The sequence below is a fragment of the Scyliorhinus canicula genome, chromosome 3, assembly GCF_902713615.1.
Source record: "Scyliorhinus canicula chromosome 3, sScyCan1.1, whole genome shotgun sequence".
Taxonomy (NCBI): Eukaryota; Metazoa; Chordata; class Chondrichthyes; order Carcharhiniformes; family Scyliorhinidae; genus Scyliorhinus; species Scyliorhinus canicula.
In genome coordinates this window covers 70,209,326-70,226,435 of record NC_052148.1, presented here as the reverse complement: position 1 = coordinate 70,226,435, position 17,110 = coordinate 70,209,326, and the positions used below count along the sequence as shown (strand labels likewise).

General features: G+C 46.2%; 1 protein-coding gene across 18 annotated transcripts in view; it reads right to left on the bottom strand.

The window, feature by feature from the left end:
- The window catches only part of celf4 (CUGBP, Elav-like family member 4), a 1,331,379-nt gene that overhangs the window by 129,942 nt on the left and 1,184,327 nt on the right, over window positions 1-17,110 (bottom strand). For all 18 annotated transcript variants that reach the window (XR_005459940.1, XM_038790659.1, XM_038790661.1 and 15 more), the window contains one exon: window positions 7,655-7,802. Coding sequence is in view for 17 of the 18 variants with exons in the window: in XM_038790659.1 (XP_038646587.1) it covers window positions 7,655-7,802 (148 nt within the window). In the remaining variant the exon portion in view is untranslated. The remainder of the gene's footprint in view (window positions 1-7,654; window positions 7,803-17,110) is intronic.

Genomic DNA, 17,110 nt, shown 5'->3' with positions numbered 1-17,110 from the left:
GGCAGGCTGTAAGCCCACCTCAGTGCAATATAATTACAGCCAACAAGGACAATTTGCCTGCGTTATTTCCCAAAAATGAAAATGCCGGCAGTAATTGTCAGGTCAGTCAGCACCTGGAGGAGGAACAAATAAGTTACCATTATAGGTGAAGACCCTTCAGAACAGACTAACTTGCTGAGAGGTTCTGGTCTTCCTCTACTGGCAGGAAATGCTGAATCCTTGTGGAAATTGCTCCTGATAATCGGAAAAACATTCCAGTTTGTTCAGACAGTGTAACGATCCCAAGTGCTCTGCTTCTCTCTCCTACTTTTCTTTTATCAACTACTTAAGGATCGTCAGATATATTACCATTTACTTGGGACTGGGAACTGATGCATCAAATCAGAAATTAAAGATTCTTGCATAGTCTCCCTTCGTCTGCCCCTTATTTTAATCATTTTTGCTGAAACCAAGGCTCTGGGCTGAACTATTGTGACTTTCATTCACCAAGGAACAAAGTATCAATGTTCGTGAAATTTCCGAAGAATTTTACTAGCATATGCTGGAATGTAGAGGCCAGTGTAATTGAGATATTAGTATAAGCAAACGGGACCTCCACAAACTCAGATCTTCTTTCAGCATGTGCATTAGACACAGCATGATCAAACATGCAATAATGTAAGTTTTTACAATTTTAATGTGGTTCATAGTGACAAAGGCATGATGAGGGTTTCAGATGGGCTGAGATGGCAGTATTATGTAGTGGAAGTAGGTGGTCTTTGAAATGGAAAAGCTGTGGGGTTAAAAGCTTAATTCAGGCCTAATAAAATGCAGTAGTTGAGAACAGTCTGGTTTACCCTGAGACAGCGGCTATGAGGGGGGTGAAACTGGTGGTTAGGACAACTGTTTGTAGCAAATATACTAAGTTTAGCTGGAAAAATGACATCTTACCTAAGAGTGAATGCTGGACAAGCAGACTGAATCACAAATGGAGTGGAGTGTGGAGAGGCTAGATGTGTGCTGCTCCAACAGCACCTCAATAAGCTTGACACTATACAGGAGAAAGCAACCTCTTCATTGGAACCTCATCCACCATCTTCACTCCCTCCAATACCGACGCACAGTGGCAGCATCTCAACATGCACTGCAGGAACTCATCAAGCCTTCTTAGGCAGCCCCTTCCAAACCCACGACCGATACCACCTGGAAGGACAAGTGCAGCAGATACACGGGAACGCCACAACTTAAAAGTTCCCTTCCAAGCCACGTATCATCCTGTCTTGGAAATGTATCATCGTTCCCTCACTGTTGCTGGGTCAAAATTGTGGAATGTCCTCCCTAATGGCACAGTGGGTGCACCTATACCACATGGACTGCAGCAGTTCAAAAAGTCAGCTTACCACTACCATCTCAAGGGCAATTAGAGATGGGCAACAAATGCTTACCAGGCATAATGTAAATACAAAGTTAATGAATTTTTATAAAAGGTGTAGTGCTGGGTATTGCCAACCCATGCACTGAATTGACTCCACGTTTGTAGATGATGTCACAAAGGGTCAATGGGAAGAGGAGTGGATTGAGAATGAGGAGGACTCTAGTGAAATAATGTAAAAGAGGAAGGTCATAACTGGAGATGCTTAGGCGACATTTGGGCATGTAGATGTGTAACCAAAGGTGGGCGGTCCCATAGAGCCAGAAAATGAACGAGTGGTATTGAAAGTAAAAGATGCGATCAACTACGTCAAAAGCTGGTGCGAGTTTGAGCAACTCGAGAGTAGATGGTACACCATGGTCACACGCACAGCTTGTCTTTGGATAGTGCCATCCTACTGCTATACATTTTTTTCTTCTTGTTTCAAATGATTGTGGGCATCATTGGTTGGGCCAACATTTATTACCCATCCTTAATTTCAATTGAGAAGATGGTGGTGAGCCGCCTTCTCCAACTGCAGCAGGTCATGTAATGTTGGTACAGTAACAGTTCCATGAGGAATTCCAGGATTTTGACCCAGAAACAGTGAGGGAATGGCATTATAGTTCCAAATCAGAATAGTGTATGTCACAGGGGAGAACTTGCAGGGATGGTTATCCTTCTCGGTAGTAAATGTTCCTGATGGAGGAGCCTTGGTGAGTTGTTGCAGTGTATCCTGTATATGGTATACACTGCTGCTACTGTGTGTCAGTGGTGGAGGGAGTGAATGGTGAAGGTGGTGGAGGGAGTGAATGGTGAAGGTGGTGGATGGCGTGCCAGTCAAGCAGGCAGCTTTATTCTGGATGGTGTGAAACTTCTTGAGTGCTGCTGGCGCTGCACCCAGCCAGGCAAGTGGAGACTATTCCATCACACTCCTAACTTATGCTTGATGGATGGTGGAGACATTTTGGGGAGTCAGGAGGTGAGTTACTCACTGCAGGACTCTGGCCTCTGAGTTGCTCTTGTAGCCAAAGTATTTATATGGTTCATCCAGTTTCATTTCTGGTCAATGGTGACCCCAGGATGTTGACAGTGGAGGATTCAGGAATGGTAATGCCATTGAATGTCAAGGGGTGATGGTTGGATTCTTTCTTGTTGTACATGGTAATTGCCTGCCACTTGTGTAGTATGAATATAATTGGCCACCCATCAGCTCAAACCTGAACATTGTCCAGTTATTGTTATGTATCAGCACAGACTGTGTCAGTATATGAGGAATCATGCATGGTGCTGAACATTATGCAATCATCAGCAAATATCCTCACTTCTGATCTGATGATGGAGGGAAGGTCATTAATGAAATGGCTGAGGATGGTTGAGTCTCGGACAACGCCCTGAGGAATTCTTGCAGCAATGTCCTGGGACTGATTTCCAACAGCCATAACCATCTTCCTTTGTGCCAGGTATGACTCCAACTAGTGGAGAGTTTTCCCCTGATTCCCATTGACTCCAGTTTAGCTTGGGCTCTTTGATGCCACACTCAGTCCAATATCACCTTGATGTCAAGGGTAATCACTCTCACTTCAACAGGGGCATAAACCTAATTCCAGAGATGCAAACAGAAAGTTTCTGGAATGACTTTCACAAATTTGGGAGGAACTGACATGCTGATGGGATTTGGAGAGGAAAGGGAGTTTTCAAGGAACAGAAAAATGCAAGAGTGGGATTTCAAGGAGGAAAGTGATTGGCTGGGATTCTCCAACCCGGAGCTGGATAGGAGAATCCCGGGGCGGGGGGTGCGAAAATTACGCCACGCCGATGCCGGCTCGCCGATTTTCGGGTGCCCGCGAGATCGCTGCTGTGCCAGTTGGGGGCGTTGAAAGCACCCCCTGCCAATTCTCTGGTCCTTGATGGGCCGAGTACCCACCGAGTTCGGCCGAGTCCCGCTGGTTACTCAGGTCCCACACGGCGGGGCATGGAAGGTGTGCCTGCGGGGGCCATCCTGGAGGGGGGGGGGGCGAGGGGATGTGACACCGAGGGGGGGGGGGCCCTCCACGGTGGCCTGGCCTGCGATCTGGGCCTACCGATCAGCGGGCGGGCTGGTGCCGTGGGGGCCTATGTTCCTCCGCACCGGGCCCCTGTTGCCCGGGGGCCATCGCAGAGACGGGAACACATGCGCATGCACGGAATGCTGCCGGCCGTAGCGCTCTTGTGCGAACTCGCGACGGCTGGAGCTGCCCCCTCGGAAGGGCATTCATGATTTATCAGGGACCCTTGACGGTGGAGTGGTTGGCGCCACTTTTCACATCAGCGTCAGAACCTGGCCGCAGGATTGGAGAATCCCGCCCATTATGTTTGGAATGCGAAGGGACAGTATCTAAGCAGAGGTAGCCATTACAATATAGGTAACATGGGAACCTGAAAGGCAAATTGGAGAGTCATCAGTTTATGGTGAATGAGTTGATGTCAGCATGGTGCGGCACGGTGGCACAGTGGTTAGCACTGCTGTCTCACAGCATCAGGGACCCGGGTTCAATTCCAGCCTTGGGTGACTGTGTGGAGTTTGTACGTTCTCCCTGTGTCACATGGGTTTCCTCCGGGTGCTCCGGTTTCCTCCCACAGTCCAAAGATGTGTGGGTTAGGTGGCTTGGCCATGCTAAATTGCTCGCTTGTGTCCAGGGATGTGTATGTTAGGTAATCGGGTTATGGGATAGGGCGGGATGGACAGGGGATTGGACATGGGTAGGATGATCTTTCGGAGGGTCGGTGCAGACTCGTTGGGTTGAATGGCCTCCTTCTGCACAAAGGGATTTTACAAGCAGGGGATGGGGCTCATGGATGAAAAGAGTTTGGAAAGAAAATGAGAGGGAAGTTGACGAGAGAGAGTGTCTCACAGGTTTAATGGTACGGCAGGGAAGAACGCAACCCACGCCGTCGGGAATTCGGCCGGTTGGCAACGGAGCATTACGGGGTGGGTCTCAGGCAATGGCCTGAGGCGGTGGATACTCGGCGCAGCGTACTCCAAGGGTACGCCGATTTTCAGGGGGTGGAGAATTAAGAAACCGGCGCCACTCTCGATTTCAGCGCCAAAATGGATTCTCCGCCCCGTCGCCGAACGCGATTTCGGTGTCGGGGAGTGGAGAATCCAGCCCCATTATTGTGACCAAAAAAAGGTACTTGCAATTGTCATTGGTGATGAAGGTGGCAGAGGACACAATTTAAGGAGATGGGTGATAGTGGAAAAAAGAAGCTGGAAGTTAATTTTACTCCTGAAGTTGATAAGGTAAGTAATTATGAGAGAAGCAGGCCCAATAGTACTTCTTCTGGTCTAGCTAAATATATTGATGATTGGCTATACCAAGGGCAGGTGTAAAATAAAGTGTGATCGGAAGAAAAGGTATGTTAATGGTGGGAGATGCACAACAGTTATCAGGCATGGTTTTGTGAGTGATTTAACCTCTAAACGCACACAATTTGCATTTATATAGCACCTTGCACCTCCTTAGGACTTCCCAAAATATTTCACCGCCAGCAAATTTCAAATCATAGCCATTGTTATAATGTAGGCAAGTGGCAGGACAGATGTCATTGGAGACCGCAAGGTCAAAGGAGATGACCATGATTACAGACAGGAGAGTTTATATGAAAGGAGGCTTAGGGATATAGGAGGGAAATTAATTTAGCAGAGGAAAGACAAAGGTCACCAAAACACAGATTAAAATTGTTGGAAACACGGAGTTGCTGAGTGCCGAGGCTAAGAAAGGAATGGAGAGAGAATATCTTGCAGAGAGATTCAGGGTGAAGCTTGGTGGTTTAAAAGTAAATAATCTTAAAAATTTGACCTACAAAGATAATTGCCCTACTTGAAGAGGAACTTGCTAATGACTAAGGAGGCTTCCAAGTTGTCACTTACATTATTTAAATGCCTCCAAACCAGTACTTATTTTTGCTTCTATTCTGTCTGCACTTTTACAGCATGCATGAGTCTTAATTATCACAAAATGTGCTCTGTGCTTAACGCAATCATAGTTGATGCCAACTCGTCTGTCGTCAAAAGGACTTTAATAACATCCTGCGTGAAGCCAAGAATGATTGTGTCTCTGAAATGAGTTGCTTTCCAACTGACTGACAGAGTACTCAATTAGCAGATGGTTAAAGAAAAATTTGGCAAAAGTTCAATGCAGTGTAAATAACAAAAAGTAGCAGATTCTTCAGCATCCAATATTTCTCTCAGGCAGAGTCACAACTTCCCTTGAATACATTACGAAATTAATTGCGTTCAGGCTTTGCTTTTTGTCCCAAATGCTTTATTGCTTGGCCTCCATCTTGACTTTTGTTGTAAAGTTGCATGGGAGCTGGCAACCCTCGTTCAAGTAACCATTCATTCCTCATGTGATGGCAATAATGGTTGGCTATTTAACCTGGAAATGTATCACTGTGAAGCATGATTCTGTTCTCACCTGCTGTCTGCATCCGTTAAACAGAGTTCTCTGAATTGGAATCCTAGCTGGTTCAAGGGTTCCAAGGTCAACTGGAGCACGCCAGATGCTGCCTCCACTGAGATCAGCTCCCTCAATATTAGCAGGGGAACTGAAGATTGCTCCTTCTTCAGTGATATGACTTAGTGGCATATCCAGCAATACACTTACCCACTGGCATCAGAGGAGTCAGTATTGGTTTTTGTTTCCCAATAATTTTGTGGAATAATGTCATTATTGATTTCTGTCGTACCGTGCAGTTTGTGTCTGTAGTGCAATAAAGCAACATTTCCCCCTATGGGTTTCTAAAAAAGAAAATTGGAAATAATCCGCAAACACATCGAAGACAAAATAAATTGTCTCCAAGTTGCAATTATGCTTCAGGATGTCATGAGGTAAAGATTGCCATAATAAATACAAAAATACAAAATCACGTGAGCGCTGTCTTTACACAAAAGATCTGCTCATCATCAAGTTGGGGAAAGTGGGGGAGGGGAGAAGGTTTATATAAGGAGGTTGGTAATGGTTTAGACGCTCTACATTGATAATCTATGAGTAGTGGGAAGCAGAACTCTTGCAGTAATGGTCCAGTATAAATAAACCTGTTACATTGGTGAAGAAGAAAGGGAGATTTGGTGTTCCTGCATCACTAGTCTCTGCTTAGATGTCACTCAGCACTTGTGCATTAACTGAAAAATGCGATCACCTCCAACCTATCAACACAAATAAACAAACTATCTATACTGTCAGCACCAATGCTCAGGCTATGCAGAAATTTTGATTTTACAATGATAACTACTTATTTCCACTGACTTCAGAAGAGATGTAAAACTCAACATCATGCATTTTAATACTATTTCTCAAAGACAACATCTAACCTACCATTCATGGGAAATGATTTTTACGGAATGATTTGCACTTGTATGCAGAAACCAAAGAACATATGCTGAAGTGATTCCTCCCGCAGTTCTACATCTTATACTTCTGCACAATGAATTTCCTGATGACATGGATGAGATTGTTGAACCTCTGGAGAAATCAACAGAGACTTGCATCTTACGTTCTTTTGGAAGTGGCTTAGCTTGGTGCTTTCAATATCTGCAGCTTTATTGTAACTCCAATTATGGCACACGCTATAAAGTGTACGCTTTATTCCTTACAGAGATCCCTGGGCTGTGCTGAGTTTGTTGATCTCAGCAAGGTTGGCATGGGTTCGCTATAGATTGGTTTGAGTACATCAAAGGCTTAGAAGGGAATAAATCAGCCAGGGGTCTGGCTCACGTTCAATATTCAATAATATTCTGCTGGAAGAAATGCATGCCACTAGCTCTTAGGTGAGGGTGGATTTGAGCTTGCCTGTGAAGATTGGACTTAGTTGTGATGATTTTCATTGCCTGATGGTAGTATCAAGGTAGACAGTTCAAAAATTTAACTTGGCCTGCAGTACCACTTGCAACTCCCCCAACCCCCCCCACCCCCCCCCCCCCCCCCCCACCCCCCCCCCCCCCCACCCCCCCCCACCCCCCCCACCCCCCCCCCCCCCACCCCCCCCACCCCCCCCCCCCACCCCCCCCCACCCCCACCCCCACCCCCCCACCCCCCCCACCCCGCCCCCAGCGGACTGCTGTCTCCTCTGAAATTGCATCCCAACATAAGTAAAATCATTCAGAAAAGGAGAACAACATTATATTATATATAAATATTTGTTCAAATGTGGCTACTGATACACTTTGAACAATATGGTAGAAGCCTGATTCTCATCAAGTGGAAACACTGCCAGACATACCTGATGTTGGTGTCATAGGTGTAGCTGCCAGTCCATTCATATTCAAGGCTGCCATCTGCTGCATCTGTGCTGCTGCGAACGCTGCCATTGGGTTCAGGTAACCTCCCTGGGCAACTGATGCCATTATTGTTGCTTGCTGCTGCATCAACTATTAAAAATAAATAACGTTCATTTTAGTTTTTCTTTTTTTTCACTTTTATTAAACACTCCAGTAATAAGGACGCACAAATGCATTTTAATCATGCCATTGTGGTGTGTTTATTCGTTCCTAAATGTTGTTTATGCAAACATTTTTAATCGACTGTCGGTCCTCAATGTTTATTGGCACTACTTTGACACAATGTGACTTGAATTCTACAACTACGAATGAACACAAGATAATCAGTGCATTGGCCTTGCACACTAGACGATTGAAGCCTGAGGATTTGTACTTGTGGTTGCCAAGAGGAACTGGGTTCTGCCATCTCATACTTCAAATCAATTTTCAGGAAAGTCAAGGTAGAGGGCGGGAGTGGAAATGGGAAGTGGATGAACATGGGCCAAAGGCAGCATATGGTAATAATTTGAAGGCAGGAGATCAATCTCGTTTATCTTCTACTATCCTGGCAGAGGCATGTTACAATAATGGAGTTAACTAATCACAGCGATCTATCTCTCTCAATTAGTCTCTAACATACTCAAAAGGAGGCAAAGTAAAGCTACCAGTGTGAAAAGCTTTGGGAACCATAGTTTCAAAGCCCATCCATTTCTAACAAATTTACTAAGCTTATCAGCCGGGATTCTCCTTTCCAGGGACTAAATCCCCATGCCGGCGGAAAAACCGGTGCCAATGACTCCGGCGTCAACCGGCCCCCAAGGTGAGGAATTCTCACCTGTCTCAGGGGCTGATGCCGGAGGGGTTGGCGCAGCTCCAGCTGGCGCCAAAGGGACTGCGCGAATTCACGCATGCGCCAAAGGGCCGGTGTGATCTTGCGCATGCGCGGAACCGCCGGCATGCTTTGGCGCATGCGCGGGGGGCTCTCATCTCCGTGCCGGCCATGGCGGAGCCCCACAGGAGCCGGTGTGGAAGGAAGGAGTGCCTCCATGGCACAGGCCCGCCCACAGATTGGTCGGCCCCGATTGCGGACCAGGCCACCGTGGGGGCCCCCTCCCGGAGTTGGACACGCCTGCGTCCCCCAAGGACAGCCCCAGCCGACTCACCTGCCAGGTCCCACTGTGTGGGACCATACGTAACTTACGCCAGCGGGACTGGCCAAAAACGGATGCCCATCGGGGCCCGGAGAATTGCCGGGGGCGGGGGGGGGGGGGGGGGGGGGCAGCTGCCAATGGCCCCCGACCGGCGTGGCGGTGAACCTCGGTGCCGCCCGAGAATATGGCAGCCGGCGGCAGGGCGGGATTTGCGTCGACCCCCCCCCCGGGATTCTCCAACCTGGACAGGGGTTGGAGAATCCTGCCCATCATATAACCGGGTCAGATTCTCGGTTCGTGCACACCAATGGGACTCTCTGTTCCCGCTGTTGTGAATGGAGTTTTGGCTGAATGCGATAGCGGGGTGAATTTGGAATAGAGAATCCCGGTCATGCCTCAAATCCTGGCCGGGATTCTCCGGTCGGCCAGTTGTGTTTTCCGGCGCAGCACGGCCCCGCCGGCAATGGGATTCTCCATTTCCGCAGCCAGCCAATGGGGTTCCCATTGTGGCTACCCATGGGCATGTTGCCAGGAGACCAGAGGATCCCGTCGACGGAGAGTTCCGCTGACTGTATTCCAAAATATTTGTTTCTGAAAGAAATCAGGTGATTTTGGAACCTGATAAACAGCAATCATTTAATACCCAACATTTCAAATTTACATAATCAGTCCTCAAAATCCATTAACTCCTCCCTCCCCGTCATTCTGGCTGCAAATTCTGTATCCTCCTAATAGCTGAAATATCGTTTTTGCATAATGGTGACCATCGTGTGATCACATCAGTGATTGACAAAGCAGAATTACCTCAGCTCAATATTGGCCTTTTATGCTTTGATTTGCTTCACTCACTGCTAATAAGTATTTGTAGCTTCAATTTGCTGTCAGCCCAGAGATCCAGATATTTTCCATTTTCCACATACATTATTTGCTATCCAATTAAATAATGTTCCATTCCCGGATGTTTTGTCCCCGTGTGAAGCACCTTGGCCACGATTCTCCGCTCCCCACGCCGGGGGGGGGAGAATCGCGGGAGGACCGGGCGAATCACGACACGCCGCCCTGGCACCCCCGCGATTCTCCCACCCCCCCAAAATGGCGTGTCGCGTTTTGCGACACGCCGCTCGGAGAACCACCGCTCGCCGTTTTTCACGGCGACCGCCGATTCTCCGGCCCGGATGGGCCGAGCGGCCTGACCAACCCAACCGGTTCACGCCGCCGTCAACCACACCTGGTTGCTGCCGGCGTGAACATCGCGCGACAGGTAAGTGTGGGGCCTGTGGGGGGCAGAAAGATGATTGAGCACCACGGGCGTGCTCATGAGGTGACTGGCCCGCGATCAGTGCCCACCGATCGTCGGGCCGGCGTCTCTAAGAGACGCACTCTTTTCCCTCCGCCGCCCTGCAAGATCAAGCCGCCATGTCTTGCGGGGCAGCGGAGGGGTAGGCGGCAACCGCGCATGCGTGGGTTGGAGCAGGCCAACCTGCGTATGCGTGGCTGACGTCACTTAGGCACCGCCGGCCGCGTCATACACGGCGCGCCGCTTTGACGCAAGTGTCAAGGTCCGGCGCCCAAGATTTACGCACCGCCGCTCCTAGCCCCCCGGGGGGGGGGGGGGGGAATAGGGGGCGAGGAGCAGCCTCCGACACCAGAGTGAAACACTCCGGGTTTCACTCCGGCGTCGGCTGTTTCTCTCCGTTTCGGAGAATCGCACCCCTTGCATTTTTTTTCCTACATTGCAACTCTATCTGCCATTTGTCTGCCCAATTTCTAAATATTTTCAAATTTAATCCAATGTAATTTAACCTGTTCAGCTTTGCAGTTATTCATCTTCTTTAGCATTGTATCTGGTGCTAATTCAGCCACTGTGTTTGTGACCTTCTAGCTCCGGATAATTTGTGAAGTGGCTAAGTAACAAAGGTCCCAGTAACAACCCTGTGGAACCCCACTGCTGCCATTTCCCAAGATGGTGACATTTCCTGTACCACCACTCTCTGGGCTCCAATTACAAAGCCATTTAGGATATTTCCTTTCGATCTTAATTTTTAAAAATGTTTAGTACCAAATGTCCCAGAAGAATTGTACCAAAGGCCCGAGTAAAATCCAAGTATACAACATGCACTGTCTTACCCCATCACACTCATTTATCACACACTCAAACAAAACTCAAAAAAATATTTCCTGCAATTTTATCTCTTCGTACCTTAAGAATCCTTAAACATATTTTATTGGCCTCCTGAGACATATTTACCTTAAATTTAGACGGTTGTTCAGCAAGCATGCTGCTAGTAATATAGTTGGTTTTGTTACTTGCCCTTGCAACACCTTCAAGTTCCCTTGTAGAGATCATGGGCGGAATTCTCCGACCCCCCGCAGGGTCGGGGAATCGCCCGGGGCCGGCATAAATCCTGCCCCCGCCGTGGCCGGAATTCTCCGCCACCTGGGAATTGGAGGGAGCGGGAATTGGAGCACCTCTGGTGCCGGCAGGATTGGCGGCGCGAGCGGGCCCCCGGTGTCATGGGGGGGGGGGGGGGGCGCGGGGCGATCGGACCCCGAGGGGAGCTCCCACAGTGGCCTGGCCTGCGATTGGGGCCCACCGATCGGCGGGCGGGCCAGTGCACTCTTTTTCTTCCGCCGCCGCCACGGCCTCCACCATGGCGGAGGCGGAAGAGACCCCCCCTACCGCGCATGCGCCGGTGGTAACGTCAGCGGCCGCTGACGCACTGGCGCTTACGTGAACCGGCGAAGGCCTTTCGGCCAGCCCGGACGCCGGGCGGCGCGGGCCTAGCCCCTAAAGATGCGGAGAATTCTGCACCTTTTGGGAGGCCCGACGACGGAGTGGTTGGCGCCACTCCGCTATGGCGGGACCCCCCCACCCCGCCGGGTAGGGGAGAATCCCGGCCCACATAGTTACTGGTCTCTTTCAGTGTAAAAACTGAGGTTAAAACTAATCTTGCAGCAACAAAAAACAATAACTTGTTGTAGTGATCTCTATATGTGCATGCACACAAGGGGTTAATGTGTAATCAGTAGTACCACATGATCACTAGAGGCAGGACCAACAGGGGTATAAAAGGCAACTACTCTTCATTGTCTCTGGCTCTCTCAGGGGTGCACTGTGACCAGAGCAATAGCAGAGTAGTTTAGATGGCTAGTGGAGTTACGTATAGTTACTGTAGTTAGATCTTGTTAACCTTATCACTAGCATCAAAGTTAATGTAAAGAACTCATGCAATTATTTTATAGTTACTCAATAAACCTTTTGTTAATATTGGATGAGTTTGAGTCTTCTTCATTGAGATCCAGAGGACCTCTTCATTAGCCAAGGATTGAGTAGCACATGTTACCTACCACACAGGTAACAAAACATGGTACCAGACGTTTTGGCTTTAACAGAACTAGCTGGATTAGGTTATACAAAAAGTAAATTCAGACCAGATATTCGACTGTGGAAGACTTTGCAGCAAATGGATCCTCGACGACTAGCTATGGGACTCATTGGACCACTAGGGCAGCTGGAAAGAACCGGTAATTTAAGTTAGAACTGGAAAAGATTTGAACAGATATTCCAAATATTTATTGCAGTTTATGATTTAAGCACGGTCTCTGACGCAATGAAAATAGCACTACTACTCTCAATAGGAGGGCATGAAGCTAGAGAAATCTATAATTGCTTTAATTACTTAGAAGGTGAAGACAACACCAAAATAGAAGTAATACTCAAAAAATTTGATCAACACTGTAAGTGACAGTCTGGAGAGATGCTGGAAAGATTTAACTCTTGTCATAAATGCCAGAGAAATGGAGGGCCCAACACTGATTTTATCACAAATCTCAAACTAATACCACAAGGCTGTGATTATGCTGATTTCAGAGACACTATGATGATGGATCAATTAATTTCTGGACAATCTGAGAAAAATTTGAAGGAAGAACTATCACACGATAAGTATCTAACTCTAGAAACTGCTGTACAAAAATACCTTGCTTATGAACAAAAACAAAATCAATACTGCGAGTCTTTACAAACACCGAATCAGTATCTAGAAAACAAAATTGGTAAAAATGGCGCGAACACTCACCACGAGGCAGAGGCAGGATCTCACTCGATGCTACAGCGCTTTTTGATTGGCAGCCATCTTGAGCGAGAGCGTTCTGGCCAGTACGCACATGCGCACTTCTCAAAAAGAAAGAAAATGGCAAAATATACTTGAGAAGCCGGGCATGTGCAGTTGTGAAAAGAGTGCACAGTAAAGGAAACTCAAATTGCGCATTCGCAAATGATTCCTACGCATGACATCAAAAGCGTCATGATATCAGAGGATCTGGACCACGCCCACTTAAAAGGGAAATGCACAAAAATGAACAAAAAGACATTTAAAGCGGGAAAACCAAATTTTCTTTCATCAAAAGACAGAACAATACCCGAACTTACACCAGCAGTTAAAAATAACATCCACAGCACTCTGGCACAAGCAGTTTGCACCCCCCAAAGAGGAGAGCACAGTGATTTATTCATTGAAGAATACTACTCAGAAGATGATTTCTTCATTGGACATAGAAAGAACAATGACAAATCCGAAACAAAAAGAGATGATTTGTTCATTGAAGACTACTGCTCAGACATGGATGATTTATTTGGAATTGATGATCATTGCATCAGCAACACGGTTGAAACGCTCAACACGACTCATGCTAGATGAATCTAATGCCATGATGCCATGGCAGATCATCGATACATTGGATGACAGCAATACCCAAGAAGAAGACGACGCCACACAGAGAGCACAGATCGACTCTACAGCGAGAACACTGCATGACTCCACAGAGAGAGTGATGACAGACTCCACAGAGAGAGTGATGAAAGACTCCACAGAGAGCGCGATGAAGGACTCCACAGAGGGAGCGATGAAAGACTCCACAGAGGGAGCGATGAAAGACTCCACAGAGAGAGCAATACAAGTCTCCACAAAGAGAGCAACGCAAGCCTCCACAGACAGCTCGGTGACAGACTTAAAAATGGAAGCAAGCAAACACTCCACAGTGAACGCCATGCATGAACAGAACTATGAAGGTCTATCCACCTTATCTGCGCAACCAGCAGCAGACTACGAAAGTCTACCAAGCTCACGTGGACAACAAAAAGACTATGACAGTCTACCCAGCTTATTTAAGCCGCCAGAACCCAGCTCATTTAACCAACAAGAAGACAGTGAATGTCAACCCACTGCGTGTGAGACAAGTGACAAAGAAATCACAATTCCCATAAAGGATATGCAGGATCACAGCGAGACTGACAGATCTCAGTTTGTCTGCACAGAGGCACTCAACAATCAGTGGAGGGCTACTCATGAGTCCAGAGAGACCACATCAATTGAAATCTTGAAGATTTTGACTCCAGAAGAGGAGCACCAAGAGTCCAGAGGGACCATGTCAATAGAAATCTTGAAGATTTTGACTCCAGAAGAGGAGCACCAAGACCCACAAGAGAATTAAATTTTGAAGATTTTGACTCCAGGAGAGGAGCACCAAGAAATCAAAGGTGATTCAAATGAACCAGAAATAACTCCAGAAGAAGAGCACAAAGAAATCAATGATGATTGAAGTGAACCAGAAATGACTCTAGACGAGGAGTACCAAGGAAGCAAAGAAGAGGAATCAAATCCTCCACAAATGACTGATGTCACCAACATCAATGCAACATCAGATCATTGTCATAATTCTCAAGAAGAAACGCTCAATGTAACAGATACCACAACGGACACTGACACCAATAAATGTGACAATGACTCAAATCATCCACACGGAACACTCATTGAGCGCAACAAGAACAACAAACACCGCACGGCGCACAGCAGAAACAAGAACAACTACAGCAACAACAAAAACAACATGCACGCAACAAGAACAACAAAGACAACAAGAAGCATAACAGAAACAGCAAGCACGCCAAGAAAAACGACAAGCACAGTGACGAAAACGACAAAAACAGAAACAACAAGCACGGCAAGAAAAACAACAAGAACGACAACAACAAGAATGACAACGAAAACAACAAACACAGAAATGACAGAAACAACATCAATGAAACAACGACCTGTACAACATGGTACAACTCTGCACATGAAGGACAATGCCACAGCACACAGCAAAACAATGACAAGGCTACAAACATGCCAAGGCATGACAAAGAATCTCACAAATTCACATCTGCTCCAGAACAAGGAAGCACGCTAGCTTTCAAGGCAGATGACACACTAGATTAATACCACAAGCACAGGAAAAAGTCCTGGTCAGACAAAGAGTCATCGGACTCGAAACATTAGCTCTTTTCTCTCCCCACAGATGCTGCCAGACTTGCTGAGATTTTCCAGCATTTTCCCTTTCGTTTCAGATTCCAGTATCCACAGTAATTTGCTTTTATACTGTAGTTAGATCTTGTTAACCTTATCACTAGTATCAAAGTTAAAGTAAAAATTATTGTTATAGTTACTCAATAAACCTTTTGTTACTACTGGATGAATTTGAGTCTTCTTCATCAAGATTCAGAAGACATCTTCATTAGTCAAGGATTGAGTAGCACATGTTACCTACCACACAGGTAACAAAACACTTGTATGAATTTAGTGCCCTTAAAGTAATAAAATGTCACAAGGTATGGTTCACAGAAGCACTATAAAACAAAATATTATACCAAGCTACATTAGAAAATATTAGGGTGGGTCTTGGCCAAAGAGGAATGTTTAAAGGAGGAAAGCAAAGCAGAGAGGCGTTGAGGTTCGGGGAGGGTTTTCCAGAGCTTCGGGCCTAGGCAGCTGAAGGCATGGTCATGAATAATTTGCAATTAAGATCAGGGACACTCAGCAGTCCAGAATTAGAGAAGTATAGGTTTTTTGGAGGATTGTTGGATTGGAGGAGATTTCAGAAAGAGGGAGGGCAAGGTCATATAGGGATTTGAAAACTACAGTGAGATGTTGTTTAATTAGGTGTAGGTCAGCAAGCACAGGGTTGATAAATGAATGGAGCTTGCATAGCAGAAGTCTACAGAAGATAGAATGTGGGAGGTTGGCCATGCTGGAATAATCAAGTCTGCAGGCAACAAAGATATGATTTGATTTGATTTGATTTATTGTTGTCACATGTATTAGTATACATTTAAAAGTGTTGTTTCTTTAATGCTTTACATACAACGCATACCCTACAAAGGGAAGGAAGGAGAGCGTACAGAATGTAATGTTACAGTCATAACTAGGGTGTAGAGAAAAGATCAACTTAATATGAGGTAGGTCCATTCAAAAATCTGATGGCAGCAGGGACTAAGCTGTTCTTGAGTCGGTTGGTACATGACCTCAAACTTTTGTATCTTTTTCCTGATGGAAGAAGGTGGAAGAGAGTATGTCCGGGGTACTTGGGGTCCTTAATTATGCTGGCTGCCTTTCCGAGACAGCAGGAATTGTAGACAGAGTCAATGGATGGGAGGTTGGTTTGCGTTATGGACTGGGTTACATTCACAACCTTTTGTAGTTTCCTGCGGTCTTGGGCAGAGCAGGAGATGGGTGAGGGTTTCAACAGCAGAAGAGTTGAGTCAGGGGTGGAGTTGGGCAATATCGCATGGGTGAATATATGCACTTTTTGTGATGCTGCAGATATGTGGCTGAAAGTGCATCTTGGGGCAAATATGGCACAGAGGTTGAGAACAGACTGGTTCAGTTTATCATGCTCTCTTAGGAACACGAGGCCCATTCCTTTCCTCATTCATCTTATTCTCTTAATATAATTTTAAAACTTTTGATTACTTTCCACTCAAAATGTTGCGTTATTATCCAGATAATAAAATATGTAATTTTTAATATACTTTAATATTCTATATTATATAAACAGTTCTACACTGATTCTAAGATGTATCTATACCAAACTTAAAACAGAAGCAATGAGCAACTATGATTCACAAAAGTGTCCAGGTATTTTTCTTTCACACAGCTAATAAATAATATTGGAGTAAGTGTTATCATTTTAAGATATTGTCTTGGGTCACTGTGCGATTCTGTAGAATAACAAACGACTTTAGATTGACAGAATTCAACCTTAATACAGAGAAGTCTATGAAGCTTTATTGTACAATGTTTATCACATTGACATGCACACGCGCTGAACGTTCTGTCGCATTAGACAAATCTGTTATACTGTGGGATATCTCAATGGTAAAAAGAAAATGCCACACTGCAGGATTTTGTATTGATCTAAAATTGTATGTTATACTGTAGAATATTT